Source organism: Passer montanus, unplaced genomic scaffold, assembly GCF_014805655.1.
Source record: "Passer montanus isolate IOZ18808 unplaced genomic scaffold, ASM1480565v1 scaffold219, whole genome shotgun sequence".
Lineage (NCBI taxonomy): Eukaryota > Metazoa > Chordata > Aves > Passeriformes > Passeridae > Passer > Passer montanus.
The window spans coordinates 99915-114605 of record NW_024366803.1 but is presented as its reverse complement, the minus strand read 5'-3'; the positions used below and the strand labels follow the sequence as shown (position 1 = coordinate 114605).

At 37.4% G+C, this 14691-nt stretch overlaps 1 protein-coding gene across 2 annotated transcripts in view; it reads right to left on the bottom strand.

Annotated features, from left to right (window-relative positions):
- Positions 1–11372, bottom strand: part of MCPH1 (microcephalin 1) — a 122514-nt gene extending 111142 nt beyond the window's left edge. For both annotated transcript variants that reach the window (XM_039709596.1, XM_039709597.1), the window contains exons 1-6: positions 11299–11372; positions 9165–9256; positions 6749–6867; positions 1623–1707; positions 949–1069; positions 519–659 (exon numbers count right to left, since the gene is read on the bottom strand). In XM_039709596.1, coding sequence (XP_039565530.1) covers positions 519–659; positions 949–1069; positions 1623–1707; positions 6749–6867; positions 9165–9256; positions 11299–11317 — 577 coding nt within the window. In that variant the 5' untranslated portion in view covers positions 11318–11372. The remainder of the gene's footprint in view (positions 1–518; positions 660–948; positions 1070–1622; positions 1708–6748; positions 6868–9164; positions 9257–11298) is intronic.
- Between the last annotated feature and the right edge of the window lie 3319 nt (positions 11373–14691).

Here is a 14691-nt window from a genome sequence, read left to right as displayed (position 1 = left end):
GACCTCAATATTTACTCAGTAAGATAATGCAAACACTAAAAAAATCTGAAAACTACAATCTAGATTTAATCCATTAGAATACCCATTTTAAAATCTACTAGATTTATTTAATTAGGTTATTAACTTTTTTTTTCAAGTTCTGTTCTTCCGTACCTGGAGACACATATCAGTTTTGGGGTCCTTTTTAAACTGTTGATGTGGGAGTAATAACATTACAATCTTTGTCATGCACAGCATCCACATTAAAATTTAACAGGAAATAAGATTTAGTGTCTCACTGTAAAGTTTAATCAAGAGTTGATAATATAATTTTACATGGCTAGAAAGTCTATGTTAAACATTGGTCCTTTGGACAGCCTAGTGATCAAAAAATTATTTTGCAACTACTGTGTTCCAGACATGCAAACAAGATATGAAAAAAAATTCTAAAGGTGAGAGCACAGGTGCACAAAAAAGCCAGCAATAAAACCAGCAGCCATTTGTGCAACTTCATAAGTAAGTAAAATTCAACTTCTTACGAGTAGGAGAAAGATTCTCTCTTTTTTCCTTCATATCCTTTATTCTTCTTTCCATTTCATTGCATTGATCTTTTATCTTATTGACAGGGCTGTACCTAAGTGAACCATTGTCTTCAAACAATAAAACTGGTACATCTGTATCTGCACAAAGAAATTGTAGTTATATATTAATATCTGAATGCTGAAACAGCCTGAGAAGAAGTTTCTCTTTTTTTTAAATAAAAACTTGGCAAAAAAAAAAGTTTTCTTAGATAAAGATCATTACAGATGCCTTAACACAACAGAACTGCAAAGAACACTGTAAAAATGACATCAACTTAATTTCTCATGGCAAGATGCAAAAAGCTCACAAAAACCCCAACTAACAAACACCAAAATCCCATCAAGTGCTTTAAAAAAACTTTGGATCTTAGTAAAAAAATATTCTTACCAGCATTAACTGCTGTCTTTTGTAGAGCTAACTCTTTTGCCATTTGGTTCAGTCTTCTTTGAAGTTTTCTATTATTTTCTGGAGTTTTTTCAACATAGTCTTTTGGCTGCATACATTTGTGCTACAAGACAGACAAAACTCTTAACTATATGTATAAAACTGCCAAAACAATGACATCTCCTATTTTGCCTGCCACTTTGTCACAGTATTTATGCTGCTTATCACCTCCTTTAGAGTCACAGGCAATCACAGAAATTAGCATTTTGCAGAGTAAACTTTAATATTAAATAAGAAAGAACCTAACAGATCTTTTTTTTGCTTGTAGCAAAGTTAAAGATTTAAAGGTAGTTTTTAAAAATACAAGTGTATTTTTTGCAACTCTGTAAAACATAATCCACATAGTAATGGTGTTTTTTTTATTAGTCATTGTTACATAATTTGAATTTAAATCTTAATATTTTTAATTACAAATACAAAAACTTGTTTTTAGTATACTTTCTTCAGATAAGATGACACAAGATCACAGCAATAGACTATCTAAACTCTTACTCAGAGGGATAGGTAGAGTTTACAGAATGTTCTGGAAATAGTTCAAATGCTTGAAGTCAAAAAGTCAAGTTCAAACATTAAAGTTTTTTATTCTAGGCCCATTTAAAAAAAACCCACATACTTACTTTTTTGATTGGTAGTAGAAATCCTTCATTAGTATCTACTGCAGGAAATAGGGATTCATCAACACGGACTCCAGTTTCTCGACACCTGTACAGTAAAATAGAGAAGGTTTGGTGGGTTTTTATTCTCTTGTTTTTGTTTGAAGAATGAGAACCTTTATTGCAAGAAGAGTCACCTGAGTCCTGCAATAATGAAACATCTTTCACCTTTCTAAGTGTGAAACTTTAAGGTAAGTACTGTAATGTTACTGCTTCCCTCCCCCCTCTATTACACTCCAAATATGTGATCCAAATTTTTGTGCCAATGATGCCCTCCAAACTGCTGTTCTGGAGGGACAAGATTCCCACTCATGTTATTTTCCACACCTTTCCGAGCTGCTGGGCTGTGCTCGCAGCAGCCGCTCGTGTGGCTCTGGTGACACCTAGTGACGGAACCGCCTCACGGTGGCAGCCGGGACAGTTACGGTCTCATCCTCTCTCGGCTTGAGATTGACAAGAGAGACAAACCGCTGCAAGATATTGGTCAGACTCACTGAATTTAGAGTTCTCAGGAGCATCAAAGAGAGAGATTCACCAGCTGGACATCTGTGACTGTTATTAAATTCTGGATAATAATCAGCACAGATGCAGACTACATGAAAAGTTACATTAATTCAGAGATTTCATTGATTCGGAGAAGAAAAAGAGAAGAAAATTCTCGTATTAAATCTATGAATCTTACTTTGCAGACAAATTTGAATGTAAATGATTTATATAACTTCTTTGTGGGATGAAATATCCTGCTTAGAAAACATAGGTAGAGCTTCACAACTACGCATTTGATGTGGAAGTATTAAGTGTGCCTAATCTGGGCAGGTTGTAGCTATTCCATTTTATATGGGGTTTTGTTCCTAGGTTTTGATATTTTTTTAGGCTGCTCACTTAAGTATTTGTGCTGAAGAAGCAGTAAAAAACTTTTTTTCAGTGATCCCAAAGCTGTCGGTCATTTTGCATTACACTTTAAAGTTTTTTACATGACAGCAAGTCCATGGCTTTGGTTCGCTGTTTTTAAAGTTAGACACATTTATCATTCTTAGAAAGGAAAAAAAAAAAAGCAAAAGCAAACAATCATTTCAATCATTTTAAAATTTAAAATAACTTTAGTCTGCAGTTACAAATTTTTCTGATTTTTAATTTTCATCTTAAAGAGTTATCTTCTCAAATTTCTTCCTAAACTGTAGAACTGCATACAGTTTAGGCTCAAATAGATGCTCATGTTATAGAGCAGAAGCTTCCAATAAAAGTTTGACATAAATCATTGGAAAGAGCATTAGAAATCCAGTAAGAATTCAACAAGGCAATGATCACTAAATACTACACAAACCCTTCAAGTGTTTCAGGCTTCTATAGAGAAAATTAAGTATTACAGCACTTTTCAGCTCATTGGGCATATTCCTCAGAGGCTCAAGCACTGCTCAGGGGAAGGCAACACTGGGGTACAAGTCTAACAGGATGGAAATAGGGGTTTGCCAGCTGTTAAATGTGAGTATTTTCCACAAAGATGAAGAATCAGGAAATGCTGGACTAATTGTTTATTACTTGCTTCCTTGTCTGGTATTTTCAGAGCTCCACCATCAAAAAGTAGCATCCAGATTAAATACCATATACTGCAGCACCCTGCTGTATCCTCCAATATCAAGATTCCCAAGAGCATATAAGAACATAAAAACAAAGCCAAACATTCCCAGTTTACTTTGCTCCACAGATTTCTGTTGTCAGATGGTTAGATGAAATACTATATTTGGGTTTTGATAAAATGAAATGTTTAATTGCTTCAGCAATTTTTTATACTGTGTAAATCTTTGCTCACTGTGATTTTGCAACAAGGAGTTCTACAGCCTAACCCTGTGTTATTAAAACCCATAATTTACTGTTTACTCTGAATCTGTCTCCATGTGTATTGATGTAATACTTTCCAACTTTTCTACTGAAAAGGAAAAGAGACATTCATTTCCCATTCAGCCTCTCTACACAAAGCTTTGTGTTCACAGTAGTCTCCCATCTCCAATCCTTTTCCAGACTGAAGCATTCTTGTCTCTTCAATCACATCTTGTAAGAAAACTATTTTATAACTTCAGTCAAGCTCATTGTCATCCTCTGGCAATATTCCAAATATAACCATGATAAAATGCTGTCATTCCACTATATGAATTTTTATGTTCCATTTAATTTGATTTTTGACTAGTACTGAGGTAACAATGCTATGAAAATATCTACAGCGAGTACCAAAATGAATGATCATCTTTCTGATATGCTTAAGAGGACTGTTTTAAACAGCCTTCTTGACACCAGCAAGAATTTTATTCCCTTCAGTCTTAGTTTCTTAATAGAACTTCTTCCATTTTAACTAGACTCCTTTTTAAATTAAAGCACTGTCATAGAATTTCTTGGGTTTGGTGTTCCAGTATGAACACTTATACTGCAGACATACTTACGAAAAGGTTCTCTGATATAGTCTGAACAGAAATCCACAAACCAATTAAGATCAAGCAATAACTAACATACCTGGTTTTGCATTGCAATCCCACAGGAGTCACCAACCCCCAGTCTGCACAAGAAAGTTGATACGTACTATTACCTTGATGACATAACATGTCACAGCTTTTCTGACCATTTTGAGAATGTTCCACTTACTACTGAATGAAGCAGCTGGTTAATCAAGCCATCTTTTTTAGCAATACTAAAATTTCAAATCACAGGAACTCTGCATGATTTGCCTACACAAATTATCAGGTTTAAACTAAGTTTCCATTCACCCAGGACCATAATTTTACGGGTACACATTATTCAGTCCTTCCTATTTACATCGTTCCAAGATTCAATAAATTATCTTCTATCTTCTGCCTACCATTGTCTAAGACATGGATGTACTACACATGTAACGTAGTCAGGCACTCTGTTTCTCTTATTGCAAAAAAAAAAAAAAGTGTCTGTATACTAGCCCAGACTCATTTTAATTTTGTACTGCCTGTGATGTAACGTAGTCAGGCACTCTGTTTCTCCTATTACAAAAAAAAAAAAAAAAAGTGTATGTATACTAGCCCAGATTCATTTTAATTTTGTACTGCCTGTGCCTCATTTGAATAATCCTATGAACAGTAGGAATATGCATTACTATCTCATACAAGTTTTAATGCTCTTGACCTTTATTTTGCCCAAGGATATGATATTCTCATGAATTCTGCTTACAGTATACACCAATCTAAGCTGTATGTTCTTCTGTACCCTTTGGCATTTATTTTAAACTAAAGGGCAGAAGAAAAAGATTACAGAGAAGTTCAATCATAATTCACAGCTTGGGTCCTCCTCTGCAATAAAATACATCTATTTTAGATGACTCCCCAGTTCCAACAAACTTCATCTTCTAAGTCATGTACCCAGACCTTGCTTTGGTCAGAAAATTATAACAGGAAAATTTAAAAGATACCAGGAAGATGCTAGCCTTTTAGCCTTCTATTTCCTACCAAACAACCAAAGTTTTCCCTCTAGATGCTTTCTCTTGTCTTCTTCCTTTGTTGCTGTTATCCCGCAAAAGTTAAAGTTTCTTGAGGCTTTTACACCTGGATTTCAAACCTCCATGATGTCCCCTAGAGTATCACATGTCCAGTTGTTTCTATGCCTCAGCTTTCTACAGTATTCATCCACTCAATGCCTTCCAGCAGTGCAGAGGAGACTCTTGTGGTGGAACTGTAAGCGTATTTCTGTATGACATGTCCTAGACTCTCCCCTGTAAGGCACTGTCATTCTTTCATTGCTGGTGCTACTCACCTGGACTTTTATGAGATCCTTTTTACTACAGCACATCGAAATCATCAATAATTTATAGTTCATGTGACTAAGATTTCAAATTCTGTATTTACACACTTAGCCACCTGAAGAGCATATTTAATTTTACATAGTATTGAAATCATCATCACTGTCACACATTCAAATAGCACCAGGTCCCTGAAAGATATGCTCATATAAACAAAATTTTGCATCACCTTAATTTTCAGGAACTTAAGGCATTTCTTCCTTGGTGTTAAAGCTGGTTGGGTTGTGTGGCTATAACTTCTATATCTGACATACTGAAAAAAACAAAAAACCAAAAAAACCCAAGAGCAACACCAAAAAAGACACAAACAAACAAAAACCCCAAACCAAAAAACCCCTGCGTCTGCAGGTCTGTGTGAATTTCTTTTTTAGCTAATGGACTTGCATCACAAGTTTCCAGGCTGTACTGTTCTATGTTTAGATGCCTATAGGGCATAGATTTGTCCTCCCTTCTTGTTCCTCCTTTTTTAAAAAAACAAGCCTAAAATGCTTGCACTTAGACCACTACCTCTCCATGCATATGACAATTGGTACAGGTAAGGCTCTCTTTACTTGATTTATAGTCTAATTTCCATCATCACATTGATTTATCAACTGAAGTGTTTACCACATGCATATTCATAAACTGTGTTTTTACACTTCATCTGAAATCTTAGGCCTCACATGCACTTTGTACATTCAGGAAGCAGCTATGGACTACCAAATTCTAAAGGACTGGTTGCATAGATCAAATTTTTCTTAATTTAAAAAAAAAAACAAACTTTTTCCATATGGTAGAAGAGTATCTTCATGAAGTTTTGTTCTGAACTTGTCAAATATCTTAAAAACCAGAATACATATGGATCTTTTTCTTTCTTGCTAGGATTTATTCTGTTTACAGGATTTAACGACAGAAACACTACAATGCCCTTGATGAAATGTGCTTTTACATATGAAAATGGAAGAATTGTATTCAGTGTAAGTATGGCCTTCACTGTCTATATATGCCATCTGAGAGCACAAGAGTAGAACTCTTAACAAATATACTATGAAACTATTTCACCACATTAATTTTTTTAGAGTTGACATGTTACCTTTTTGTGTAAGTCACATGCTTTATAATAGGAATAATGTCATAGTGATAAATATGTGAGTAAATGATAATTTTTCTATTTCAAATACATTAAATAAAATGATTTCTGTATTTAAGTTTTTCAATTTAAAAATACTAGAAAATTACTATTAATAAAATATTATCTCTAAAATAGGCCACATTCATTATAATGACAAGTACTCACTTTTCCACCCAGAGTACAGAAACTATTTTTACACCCATCTCCTGTGCTTTCTTCCATGTAGTCAAACGTCCGTCTTTGAAGACTACATGGGTCACGTGCTTGTTCAAAGTTTTTGAAACCTGCAGAAATACACAGAGAGCTCATATTTAAGTCTGATAATTGGAAATGCTAATGAAACCAGCTAGTGTAGCCCATTTTTAGTGTATATACCACTAGCGTAAAAATTTATTCTAAACATTATGTTAAGGACCCTTTTGATCTTTCCCAACTTCACAAGAAGCCTCAAGCAATTAAAACTCCAGTCTCATTAGGCAAGCTAATGCAGGCTAAAGGGATGGAATAGCCCTTTGTTTTCAGTCTCCTCTAGGTTACAGTTTTCAGCTCCCTACCCTAGATGTATCACTAATTTTGCAACATTTTTATTTATATAGTGCAACATAATTTCTTATGCAGTAGCCAGGGTAGAAAGCAGATGCCACTATCCAAAGAAATAATAAAACATCTTTAGGCTTATAGCATACAGCTAACCTCATATTTTAAACTACTATTTCGTCAATAAAAGTCACTTTTAGTTTTGAGAGAAAGGCTGTTTACAAACAAAAATTATATGGGAATACTTTAAAAATGAGAATAACAGAAAATTAGAAGTCAGCACAGATGATCAAATTTTCAGCTATCAGCCTCTATTGGCAAGTGATGTTTTCAGTTCTAGATACTCCATTTTTCACAAACAAGGCTTCCTTTGTGGAGACTAAGCACCTCACACAGAACTGCTTGATCAGTTGTGATTGTTGATGTGGTTACATCAATAGAACTCATTTTTTGCTGCAGCATCTCCCCAGCCAAATAGAAATCGCTCCATAACTTTCTCAGTTGCATCATTATACTTTGCCTACAGCATACTGGGTCTGTATTTATCTTTAAGAAAACTATTTAGCTTTTCCAAACATTGCTGGTGGCAGGCTGATTATGACTTCTTAGAAGACAAAACCGCATACTATTTCAGTATCTAGGTTTAAAATTATCCATTAGTCTCTCATAGAACAAATTATTAGTCCAGATGCAATTACTTACTCACTTTTGCCAGTATCTAGCTCACAACCCATGCCCTAACGATCCTTGATGTAGCTTTGCCTCCAAATTATGGTGGAGCACCACCTTACAACTCCCTCTCACCTTTCCCACCTCCTCCCCCTACCCTATGTGTCTTCTGCTGCTCAGCTGAACTTAGTTTGAGATGTCAGAATCAATAATCTAGCAAAAAACAAATTTAGAATTTATTTTCCTGACATAGTGATCCAAGCCAGCTTAGTACCACGTGCTCAGCCAATAACAGGGAAGTGTCTGGAATAGGAAAGGGGCATGACCATCCCTATTCAGTTGTAGGGATATACTAAATAGGCTCATATGTATCATCTGCCTGCACCATATCTGGTTATCTTGACCCTTTTGAAGAATTTTGATTCTTTATGCTTCTGCCATATTTTCTGTGAGAAAAGTCTTACATCATAAGACTAGAATTATACAGGTCTGACAATACAGCACAGAAATATTTCTTGTTCTTTTTACTTGAGTTATTTATTGAGAGTTGTGTTTGCTTTAATAGCAAAACCAGTTACCCTAACTGCTCTGTCACACTCATTCAGCTTACTCCATACAGAAAGAAAGGATCTGGGGACAGCAGCAAGATTTGCTAAATTACACTAAGAGACATCTACACATGTCCATTTTAAAGAGCACTGGGAGTCCACACAGCTATTTTTTTAGAATAAAAAAAAATCTGGGCTGTAAAAATCTCCATTAACCAGCAACAATGTGCCAGAATGGAAGATGCCAGTTTGACTTTGGTCGCTGTTTGAAATGTTACAGCTGGCAGTTAAACATCTTTTGCACCTACAAGTCAACTATACATGGTACAGAAAAAAATCATTAAGAAATATACTGAAACTCTTAACATACATTTTTACTAACACTTTCTGGAACTGGCCTAAATTTGGGGAGAGTGAATGGAAGAATAAAATATCACAGTACTTGGATTGTACTAACAACAGAGAAGCAGCTTACAAATTGATGAAAACAAAATAATATAAGGCACATACTTGTAAACCACAGGTTTTCAAGACTTAGATTTGCTTTGCCCACACTCTGTGGCAAGCCCAATACTTCCCACGAGGAGCATGCAATCACATTAATATGCAAAGAGGGCTGTAGATGTAAAAAGGCTTTAAATGTCTTTCCCATCTGTCAGTAGCAAGAATTTTACAGCACATTGGTCTATTCTCAGGTCTCTAATTTTCTCCCTTCTTGCCCTTTAAAAACTCATACTAAAAAGAAATACATGTGACAAGCAGAACAAGCAAGCTAATTTATAATTAAGATCTTTCCTATTCCATTTATTTCAAAATAGTCTTCTTACTTTTGCTCCCATATCAAGAAGCTGCCGTTCAAAGGTTTTTGAGTAATTTTCTGTTCTGTTAGATGACCAAACTTCTACAAAGGCAGAAATACCTGGATCAGAAGACAGAAAACAACAACTGATGAAGTATATACCATGGTAAAACTGGTTAAACTGCCTTTCCAATAAAAGTTTATTTTATGCATATTGCATTCAGTTGCAAATACAGCTTTTAGGAAACTGTCAGACTTTAGCAGCAGAATTTTTTTTAGCGTATTTATGTCCCCTAAATTAATTGTAATGGAAATAACTTAGAAGTCTAACACCAGCTAACTTTCTACTTCATCTATTTAAAACAAACTACCAGCTTAACAAGCAATACACTATCTTTACATGACTGTTCACCGTACCATTATTTAATTACTTTTCATCTTCAGATTAGTTAGAAATTTGAAAACCAGTTTACACAACTTACAGAACAAAATGTCATCACCACGATAGAATTATCCCTTCCCCAAACTCCCAGAAAATTTTGCAGAAATATTACTTAACAGTTTCCAATTGACTTCAATTTTCATTTTATTTATATTGAAACATCCAAAATTAAGTACCTATGACAGGGGCTAATAAAGTCTCATATCAGTTGCTGTATGCAACTTAAGATATTCAGATTTAATTAGCCAGCTTCATTAAGCAAATGAATAAATTAATAAACTCTTCAAGGAATCAAGTCAGCCTTGCTTGAGAATATCTTCAAGCAACCAACCAAAGACAGAAGTACTGACAAGGAGGGATAAGCAAATCAAACTCATAACAATACCTTCATTAATTTTACATAGGACAGGCACCAAACTGACCTACAGTTCCACTGGCCATGCCACTTTCCCATATTGAATGGCAAATCAGGAAAATACCAAAAACTGGAGAAATGGCAGTTCACCAAAAATAACTTCATGCCAAGGCCAGACAAGTCTAAGAACTCATGAATAAAACCAAGAGTTTCATTTTAAAAGGGTCATCCTTAGCAAATATTGCTTAATTATCTTAGCTACTAAGATAATTAAGCATATCCTTCTGATTGTTGTGTAGTCTCATCTGTCTTCTTTCTAAATGAAAACCAGAATAATATTCCAATTATTAATAACAATAGAAGTACTCTTATAAAGGTTAAAATATTTTTACAATTACTAGAAATATTTTTGATATACAAGAGAAATGTGAAACAAAGCACTTCCTCATGCAAAGCACTGGGAAAAATCTTATTATCAGTAGTAAGACTTCAGATATAAATGGGAATTTAAGACAAGTCTACTCCAACATGCTTTTAATGGTATTCATTCTGCTACTAGACTGGGACAGATTCTGCCAGAGTTGCCTTCTTCCTTGACAGTTCAGTTGTGAAAAACAATGCACTTGCATTTGAAAAGATAGTACCTTCCTCTTACATCAAGTATTTCAGAACTTTCATAGCTAAAATTCTCCTAGAAAAACAGACTAGAACATTTCAGTACAGGTCTAACTAAGAACTTAAAGGGATGCTACTTTAAAACTCCAAGCACTTGCAGTAGGATCAAAGGTGTATTTCACATTCATAATAATTAGTCAATTTTAGCTAATCAAATATATTCCAGCAAAAGGCAAAGCTTTTTGCAGTTTTTGTACAGTTGATGGAAAGGAAAATGAGGAAGTGCTTTGCGCTTTTTTGAACTAGAAGAGCTCTGAGTAGAGATCGTTCTTGTAAACGTCAGCCTTAGAAGTTCTCAGAGAGGGCAGCGATCGCAGAGGGAAACGGCCATGAGAGAGCAACCTGGCGAGGCAGAAATTTTGAGATGCAGAAGAAAGCCACGACTGACCGGAGGAGGAAGAACAGAGGGGCCGGCGGGCAGCGGTGGCAGCGGCACACGAGCGGAGGGAGGCGGCCGCCCCTGCCCGGGCACAGCCCGCTCCCACCCGCGGCCGACCGCCAGGCCCCGCGGGGCAGTCCTGACACCCCGGCCACGGGCCTCCACGGCGGCCCGTCACCCGCCCTGCCGGGATGCGCCGGGACAAGGGCCGCAAGGCGAAAGGGGGCAGGGGCAGCGCGGAGCCCGCGCCAGTCCGGCGGCTCCTCTCGGCCGCGCCGGGAGAAGCCACCGCACGGCGGCCGAGCCGGTACCTTTCAGCGCGGGCTCCATTGGCGGCACAGCGCGAGAGCTCGCAGCGCCCGCCACGGTTCAAACCCGCCTCCGCGCATGGCCCCGCCGCGCCTGCGCACCAGGGCCAGCGGCGGCCCTGGTCGGAAATGGGTGTGCTCGGCCCAGTGCGGCCTTTTCCGCGCCGGGGAAGGGTCAGCACGGCCGAATGCTGCTGGAAGTAGTGTCACAGAATTATATAGGCTGGAAAATAATTCTGAGATCATCGAGTCCAAGCTATGACCCACTTTGACCGCTTTGTAAACTGAGTCTTTCCGAAAACATCTCCAGGAACAGTGACTCCACCACTTCTCTGGGCAGCCATTTCCTATATCTAATCACGTTTCCAGTTAAAAAAATTCTTCCTAATATCCAACTAAACCGCCCCTGCTACAGCTTAAGACTATGTCCTCTCATCCTGTCGCTGTTTCCTGGGACAAGAGTGACCCTTAGATGGCTGCGACTACCTTTCAGGGAATTGGAGAGAGCAATGAGCCCCTTCCCTGCTGAGCCTCCTCCAGGCTAAGCACCCCCAGCTCCCTCAGATGCTCCTCACAGGACTTGTGCTCCAGACCCTTCACCAGCTCTGCTGTCCTTCTATGGACTTGCTCCAGCTCCTCAAAGTTCTTTCTGAATTGAGGGGCCCAGAACTGGACACAGCACTTGGTGACCTCACCAGGGCTCAGTACAGGGGGACAATCACTGGTCCTGGTCCTGCTGCCCACGCTACTGCTGATAGAGGCCAGGATGCCACGAAGTTTTGACAAAGCCAAACACTGAGTGAATTTTCTGTGTGACTGTTTGCCATAAGGAGTCCTAAAGAGGCAATCCTGAAGAATTTTAGTTTGTAGGAAAGTCCAGCATCAGAGAACTGCTGGCCTCTCAACTCTCTGGTAGCTCTAACTGCAATGTCTGAAGTGAGAAAACAACAGAAAAAGGCTGCAAAATAGGGGTTAGTAAAGAGCACTGTGAGAGAGTATTTACCAAAGCATGTAAAACTGCTTGAGGGCAACTGTGCTGTAAACTATAGTTAGGGAACCCTAACAGGAGCTGGCTTTGGTGCTCAAAGGCTGGAGTGTGGCAAATGTGATACCAGAGGGAAGTTAGAGAAAAAGTCATGCTTTTCCCAGGGAAAAATGATAAAATGTATAATAAAATAAGGGAATTAGTGAGTGTAAAGAGATTTGTTGTGAGAAAGAAGGAGCACATAGAGGAAAATGATGCTGCATAGCTTTATTATGCAACTCACAGAGCTCAGGAGTTACTATATGGTTGTACAAATTGGTACTGTTCTGAAATCTTCAATATGTAATGCTAATTTCTGAAAAATAATATAGCTGACATGGAAAAACAACACAAGGATACTAAGTGATTTCCATATGAGAAATAGCTATTCAGACAAGGACTTGTCCGCTTGGAAAAGAAATGGTGGAAGGGGGATGTACTAGAGGTCTTGAAATCATGAGTGTGTGTGGAAGGTGAACATGGAGAGGTATGTTCCCAACAACAGCCAGTTAGTATCAAGAGAGACTACCAGATGGGGTCTTCTCAGAAGACATATTTCCACATTGTGCCTCATGACGCTGTGGAAGTGTTCAGAGTGCTGGCAAATCCAGCAAATTAATGAAAACCAGTTTAAGACTATCAAAAATGTATAAAATCACCTTTCCCTTAGCAGAACTGTATATTGCTGAACTCTGAGACGGTAAAGGGAACACTTCACGTTTTTCATTACTTTTGTTCTTTTTTTTCAGTCATTTTGCACAGGAGAGACAGTGCTGACCTAAAAAGGTTTTGGTGTGGTTGATTATGCACATTCTTACTTTCATGGAGAGACTCAGATCCTGACTCCTAGGAGTCTACTGAGCAGATGGCTATACTAATGCTTTTCAAGATCTGTTAATCTGGTATGTAATATTTTGGCATTGATACAGTTTTTTTTCATTTCCAGGGCATTGGTGTTGCACTAGATCTGTGGCAAGTGTTGAGCATAAGTTCTTGGTTGCTTCCTCTGCTGAATGTGTTCCTTTCACTTATGTGTTCACTATGTGTATAAAGTAACCAGTCAATCTGCATATATGTTTGTTTTTATTTACCTATACTTTGTACTTCTATCAGTATGTTACACAGTTCTTTGCTAGGCAATAATAAAATATTTTTACCAAGGCTCTCAACTGTGCCTCAAGGGAAAGGGAGTCTTGTCTAATGCAGCGTCTATGAACATTGATCTGAAGGCAAGTCCAGAAGCGGAGGTAGGGGAGATTTAAGTGTGCAATGAAAGCCCTCAGTAAAAAAACCCCACAGGGTATGTTTGAGCCTTTAGCTGAAACGTAGTAGCAGGTTTTAGAGATGCTAAAGGCAAATGTGCTGAAATGTGTAATTATACCTGCATGCTTAAATTCTACACTGGTAGAGACAATCAAAAGTAGTAATTGCAAGAAGATGTAATTAATTATCAGAGCAGACGAGGACTACTCATGAGAACATTTGGTTTGGGATACCCACCTTTTTATCATGGAAATGAATGCAGAGAATACTGAAACTGTCCCACAAATTTATAGTTTTTTCTTAAACTATTGTAGTTTTGACCTTAGAGTCACTTTAGGGTTTAATTTAAGAACTTAATTCTCAGATGGTGACTAAACTTCAGAACTCCCCTGGTAGGTAACAGTTGTCTGTTCTTGTGCCAGTATTGTCTTGCTGTCAGTTACTCAGAATTTATCATCCTCTAGTACTTACAGAATGCAACACTATATTTTTACAGCTGCTATTTTGCCAGTTTGAAAACATCAGGGTGTTTTAGCTTTCAAGCTACAATGAACTTCTGAAAATTACAATGAATGGGGCTTATTAACATTAAGTAAACATAATGTAAATGCCCTCTAAATAGGCTTGGTATTTGGCTTCATGATATGTAATGTCATGGTGTCTATAAAGCTAGGAATATAGCATTAGCTGTTATATTGACATGATTTCTCTACAGTCAGTACTTACTAGGACATAAGGTTATAGAATGCTGTTCTATTAAGAAAGAGTTTTACAGGTTAATTATATTGAGAAAGGAAGGAACTATGAAAGTTACATTTCAATTGACCTCCTAATCAAAAAGGAGTAATAGTTAAAAAACAAAAACCATCAATCCAATAATTTTCCAGATTTAGGTAAAATACAAAAAAGAGCTGTATTCTTAAGTGTTGCTTTGGTAATTTAAAAGATCCCTTTTCAGCCAGCCATTAATTTATTGATGTAAAATGGGAGGTGAACTTTGGGACGGTAATTGTAAGGCTATATCACAGAGACAAGTTCTCAGACACAGAGTTCAGATGGTGTGCTATGTATTTCTCCCTGGGACTTGACATTAAGCATATGAAAGACTC